This window comes from Neoarius graeffei, chromosome 6 (assembly GCF_027579695.1).
Source record: "Neoarius graeffei isolate fNeoGra1 chromosome 6, fNeoGra1.pri, whole genome shotgun sequence".
Lineage (NCBI taxonomy): Eukaryota > Metazoa > Chordata > Actinopteri > Siluriformes > Ariidae > Neoarius > Neoarius graeffei.
Genome location: NC_083574.1, coordinates 71739536 through 71745842, shown reverse-complemented (window position 1 = coordinate 71745842; position 6307 = coordinate 71739536). Strand labels below are relative to the sequence as shown.

At 48.3% G+C, this 6307-nt stretch overlaps 1 protein-coding gene across 1 annotated transcript; it reads left to right on the top strand.

Moving 5' to 3' along the window:
- Positions 1-920: 920 nt before the first annotated feature.
- On the top strand, positions 921-5057 carry LOC132888083 (protein NYNRIN-like). The gene is made up of 2 exons (XM_060924046.1): positions 921-1795; positions 2634-5057. Exons 1-2 carry the CDS (start codon positions 1346-1348, stop codon positions 4140-4142), a joined length of 1959 nt encoding a protein of 652 aa, XP_060780029.1. The 5' UTR covers positions 921-1345; the 3' UTR covers positions 4143-5057.
- Positions 5058-6307: the final 1250 nt, after the last annotated feature.

Sequence of the window (6307 nt, the reverse complement as noted above, 5' to 3'; positions counted from 1 at the left end):
GGAGGGCTTTGTTTTCCCTGGTTCGAGTCCAGGAAGAGCGTGCTATAGAAATTTGTGTAGCGCCCTAAGGAGGGCTTGGTTTTCCCTGGTTCGAGTCCAGGAAGAGCGCGCTATAGAAATTTAGATAAATATCTGCTGTTTGTTTCTGTTCAGATCCGTTTGCTTTAATGTACGATGGGGGGCTCGTATCCTAAACCTGAGGTCACAGACACCCCGGCGGAATGGATGAATAAGTGTGATTTAGGCTATTACGTTACGCCGTGGCTGGACAATTTGGCTGGGTGGACGGAGGCAAATCCTCAGATTCCATCGTATCCCGTGATGGGACGTTTAATCCAGGCTTCCTTGCTTCAGCGCACCGTATGATTTACGAAAGAAATGGTTTGACATGAAGAAGGTATGGGATAAATCAAAGGGTGTTTACACCCCGAGACCTGTTTTAAAGGCTATTCCAAAACCAAAACTTTCTCAGTCAACCTCCCATGTAAAAGCGAGGGAGGAATAGTTACGTCCCACTCATTCCTCATCTCATATACATGTCCAGTAAATTTGTTAGCACATGATTTAATGTGCAAATTAGAAGTAAATCTCACATTCACGCCAGATGGACTAACTATTGAAGTAAGTGAAATGTGTGGTGTGCAGTATGGGTTTGGAAGCCCTCTGTATGTGTATGTCTGGCAGCTCTGTTCAGATCAGCTCGCACACTTGAACACCTCATCAGTTGACACAGATTATATGATGAGGAGCGTTTGCTCGAAAAAGTCGATGTGTTGCAACCTAGAAATGACGTCGCTGTGAATATAAAGGAAGAAATAGCTCCGGCTCAGGAAGGTGGCCGTCCGCGTCAGCGCACCGTGTCAACATTTTTTTTGGAGGGACACACCGAATGCTTTGCAGCTCCTGCGCGAGCAGTTAACTAGGTATTTCTCCGCCTGATGTTTTTGCCCTATCCAGTTCTGTGCTGCCACATAACATTCTGAACGCTGCTTGTACGTCCCAAGCTCTTTCCCCTGTTCTCTCTGCTCTTCCTAACACCCTGTGGGCGGATCATAAGGACGATGTGGGCTCTGTGAGCTGCTCTCCGTATGAAGCTGTTATTAAACACTCTACACCTGTTTATGTTAAACAATACCCTCTGTCTCCTAGTAAGCTCAATGGTATTGACAATATTCTAAAATCTCTTTTGCAGCAAGGTGTCGTGGTTCCTTGTGTCAGCCCGTATAACACCCCAGTGAACCCGGTCCCAAAACCGGATGGCACATGGCGCCTCACTCAAGACCTACGTAAAATAAATGAACTCATCGTTCCCGTGGCTCCAGTGGTCCCTGACGTTCCTTCTCTTATGTCTTCTATTCCGTGTGACCATGCTTATTTCTCTGTGATTGATTTGTGCTCTGCCTTTTTCAGTGTTCCTGTGGGCCATGAGACTCAGCCCCTGTTTGCTTTCACACACAGGGGAAGACAATACACGTGGACGCGGTTGCCACAGGGTTTCATTGACTCACCGGCGGTCTTCACTGCCGTATTGCGGGACGCGCTGGCTGATCTCTGTCTTCCCCGGGGCTCCACGGTGCTCCAGTACGCGGATGATCTCCTGGTAACGGCAGAGGATCAAGACGCTTGTGCTGCCGCCACATTGTCTCTCCTCACACTCCTGGCGCAGAAGGGTTTCAAGGTCTCCCGCACGAAGTTGCAGTTTTGCCTCACAACTGTTCGCTACTTGGGACATGACCTCTCCCAGGGTTCCAGGAGGCTTAGCCCGGAATGCGTTCAAGTCATTATGGACACTCAGGTGCCTGCAACCAAGCACGCTCTCATGGCATTTCTGGGCCTCATCAATTACTGTCGTCAATGGATCCCTGACTGTTCAATCTATGACAAGTGTTTGCGTTCAGCTATAAGTCACTCAGATCCTGTGACTCAGCCCCTGGTCTGGACTGAAGACAGGCTAACGGCCTTCAAGGCTCTGAAGCAAGCTTTGTGCTCCGCCCCTGCTCTCGGGCTGCCGAACTATCGTTTGCCGTTTCACCTGTATGTGTGCAATCAGAAGGGGACCGCCTCTGGGGTGCTGGCTCAGGAGCACGGGGGGGGGCATGCGACCTTGCGCGTTTCTGTCTAAAACTCTTGACGCTGTGGCACAAGGGCTTCCTGGCTGTCTTAGGGCTGTTGCTGCGTGTGCTCTCATGGTCACGGACGCTGAAAAACTTGTTTTGTCGCATCCGCTCATTTTACACACTTCACATGACGTCGTGTACATTCTGCGGAATCTTAGCACTCAGCATTTGTCTGCTCAGCGTCGCTCTGGCTATGAGTTTATTCTTTTGGCCACAGAGCATCTCACTGTTAAGCCCTCCTCGTTGTTTGATTCTGTCGCCCACGCTCTTCAGCGTCTTCTTAACTCACAGGATGACGATGTTGCGTTTGACTCACATGACTGTCTTTCTAATATCGTTTTTGAGACTAGCATCCGCCCAGACTTACACTCCACCCCTCTTTCCACAGGCGATTCTCTTTTTGTAGATGGTTCCTGTTCCCGCCCTGCGGATGGTGTGTTCCTGTGTGGTTACTCTGTTTGTCGCCTCCCTGATGAAATTGTTGAAGCTCATTCTTTGCCTTTTTCTTCTGCTCAGGCTGCGGAGCTCTATGCTTTGACTCGCGCGTGTATTTTGGCTCAAGACACAGACATTACTATTTACACCGACTCACGCTACGCTTTCGGCGTGGCGCACGACTTCGGCCGCATTTGGGCGTCTCGGGGGTTTACGACAGCCGACGGTAAGCCCATTTCTCATTCTTCACTTGTTACTGATTTAATCACCGCCTGTCTCCTTCCGTGCACGTTGGCCATTGTTAAGACACGCGCGCACACAAGAGGGGACTCATTTGAAGTAAAGGGCAATTCATTCGCTGATCGACTCGCTAAAGCTGCAGCCGCATCCGGTGTCCTGCCTCCAGGCTTTAATTGCGCTTTAGTTTCTACTGATCGCATGGTTAGCGCTGTCTTACCTGACATAGATCTCATTTCTATCCAGGCCTCGGCCTCTGTGGCAGATACGCAGTTCTGGGACGCCCAGGGCGCGACAGAGAAGAGTGGCGTTTTGCTTGACGCACAGGGCCGTCTTTGTTTACCTCGTCACTGTACTCCCTTTCTCGTCCGCGAGTTCCATGGTCCCACTCATCGCGGCCGAAGAGGGGTAGTGGAAGATATGAACAGAACATTCTGCATCAATAATTTGCACACAGACGCACACAACATTCTGGACAAGTGTTTAACGTGCGCCCAGAATAATCTATCTAAACCAGGCGCGGTACATCAGCACCTTCCCATACCCGACACGCCTTTCCAAGAATGGCAGATCGACTTCACTCACATGCCAAAGCAGGGCCCGTTCAAATACCTTTTGGTCATGATTGACAAATTTTCACGGTGGATTGAGGCTTTCCCGTGTAGCAAAGAGAACGCCCGAACAGCAGTGAACAAACTTACACAGGAAATTATCCCACGTTACGGTCTTCCGGTAGGAATTGACTCTGATAAGGGAACGCCGTTCACCTCTAAGGTAACGCAGGAGCTATGTAAAGACCTCAAGCTCAATTGGCGTTTTCATATCCCATACCATCCACAGTCCTCTGGCATTGTGGAGCGCGCGAATAGAACGATTAAGGGTAAGTTGCGTAAGGCTATGCAAGACGCAGGCACGAAAAATTGGGTCCAAGTTTTACCGTTGGTCCTCGCTGATATGCGCATGACTGCTCAGGTCGCTCTCGACAATTTATCTCCGTACGAGCTCGTCATGGGACGCCCCTTTCCTGTCCCTTGGCGTAGAGGCATGCAGGTTATAGGAACGGGTGATCTTGAAGTACATCTCAGCGAGTACGCGGTGGGTCTCATGCGGGTGCTGGATGAGTATTGGGCGAGAGTAAATTCCAAAAAGCCTCCCATTCCAGAGGCACACACTCACCCCTTTGAGGTAGGGGACAGAGTTTTAGTAAAGAGATTCGGTAAACTAAACGCTCCCATGGAGGAGTCACCCTACAGTGGGCCCACCGATGTACTCGCTGTAACTCGCACGGCTGTGCTAACGGACCTTTTTCCACAGTGGATCCATGCCAGCAGAATAAAGAAGGCTCCAATGTAATAGAAATCTATATTGTTGATGCTTAACAGACTTTTGTGTTTCAGAAAGTTGCTGTGACAATAGCTGACGGCCTTTTCAGGGATCCCCTTCCAGCATCTGGAGCAATCCAGTTTCGGCTGATCTACAAAGAGGGGATGGTTGGTGAGTCTTGCAAAGTTCTGGGCTGAAGAGTCTGAAAAGCACGGGAGCCTGTGACATTTTTCGCCGTCTGCACCCTGTGAGCATTAGAGAACAAAGTCAGTGACCAGTATGACTTTCTTCATCATCGTGCTGATCTCAACGCTTGGGGCAGGGTTACCCGCACAAGCAATACACCGGGACCCAAGGGATAATGAGTTTTAGAAATATGTAAACTTCACTGTAAAAAACATCAATGAATATGAGTAAACCCTGTTATGTGTGTTCTTTGTTACCCCATGACAGCAGCGCTCCTTTTCCGGTCCGAATAGCCCCGTCTAACTACTCTAAGGTTAATATGACATGGCTCAGCCTGTGGCCCGTTTCTTTTCCGTTGTTGCATGGATCGTATATATAATATGATGATCTCGCACACAGGTTATGTCCCTGTGTCGGCCAAGACTGGGGTGTGAATAATACTCTGGGCTTGCGTCAGAGTATTAAAGAGGGGATTGTAAGAATATAATCCTGAATACTCCTAAACCTACTCTTGTAAATGCGCGGCCCAAGGGTGACTGTCGTTTAGTGTAGCAGTTTAGGGTTTACTTTAGGCCAGCTACAATACAGTACGTGCTGCTCTGTACATTTTGCATTTCCACATGTTCTGTTCCCGTTTCATATCTTGATTTTGTCTATGTTTTTGTGTGAAACATTCTGTTGAACTGTGCATAACTCTTGTGTGACCTTGATACTGAGTGTGCAAAGCACATTCCGTAACTTTCCACTGCTGATACTCCCTACGCAGAGTATATATAAAGCCCCGACGCGCAGCTGCGCATTGGGGCACGACTGAGAATAAACCAGATTGATTTAACTCGTGTGGTTTGCTCTCTTTTTGTCCTCGGAGTACTCCTTGTAACGCATCTGAACAGCACGCAGCACAATCCTAACAGACACGCTCCATCGCAGATGCACCAAACCTCATGTGATACTTCAGGCCAACTCCCCTGACACATACATGCAATCGGTTCTGACCCACACTCATATTTTTCCTTTCTTTTTGCTCATCCCTTTTCCTCTATAGGCTTGCATTGATTTTTGGCTCCATTGAAAATGAATGGTGTTTCAGGAGAAAAACTTTCACTCTCCATCAATATTTTTAACCAAGTGACCAAACTTCAAGAAACTTCACTTGATGCCTCAGGCCAAGTCCCCGCACAGATCCATCCCCTCATCTGAGACCTGCACTCGTCTTTTACTTGGTTTTCACGCATCTCTTTTTACCTCCATAGGCTTCCATTGATTTTTGGCCCCATTCAAATGAATGGAGTTTTGCTCATACACTTCACCACACATCCACCAAACTTCATACGGCACCTCAGGCCAAATCACCCATCACACACGATATCGGTTCTGACCCGCACTCGTCTTTGTCTTGTCTTTCATCTGTCCATTTTTTCTCCATTTTGCCGCTAATCAATGGAAGCTTGACTGAGTCATTCCTCCCTTCCCCCATAGGTGATGATGCATTTGGCAAGGATCTGCTCATTTGAGACTTTGACAGCAAATCAACTTCAACTCAATGGCCCCTTTATTAGGAATACTTATACACGCACACACGATAGCAATTAGCATAGAAGCATTCACGTGTTACCATGCTAGCTGTTAGCATGTTACCCATTACAATATCATGCCTGCTGTTAGCTCGCGAGTTGAACTGAGTTCGCATGTTCACCATTAGTATGTTATCATGAGAGCTGTTAACATGTTAGGATTAGCATGGTAGCATGCAGAGTTCGCATGTTTGCCGTTAGCGAGTTCACCTGAGCATGTTAGCATGTTAGCTGTTAAGGCCTCTGCATGCTCTTGCGACAAGGCTTTCGCAGATAGCTTTTCGCAGACAGTTGTAATTTATCGTTGAGCGGGGAGTAATAGGCGTGCGCGATGTTATTCACCGGCACAACGCAAGGGGGCGTGAAGTCGCTAGGAGTAGTTGGTGGGTGTGGTTAGTGGAGTGTTTATCCTCCGGTTACTTATAATGACTAGAC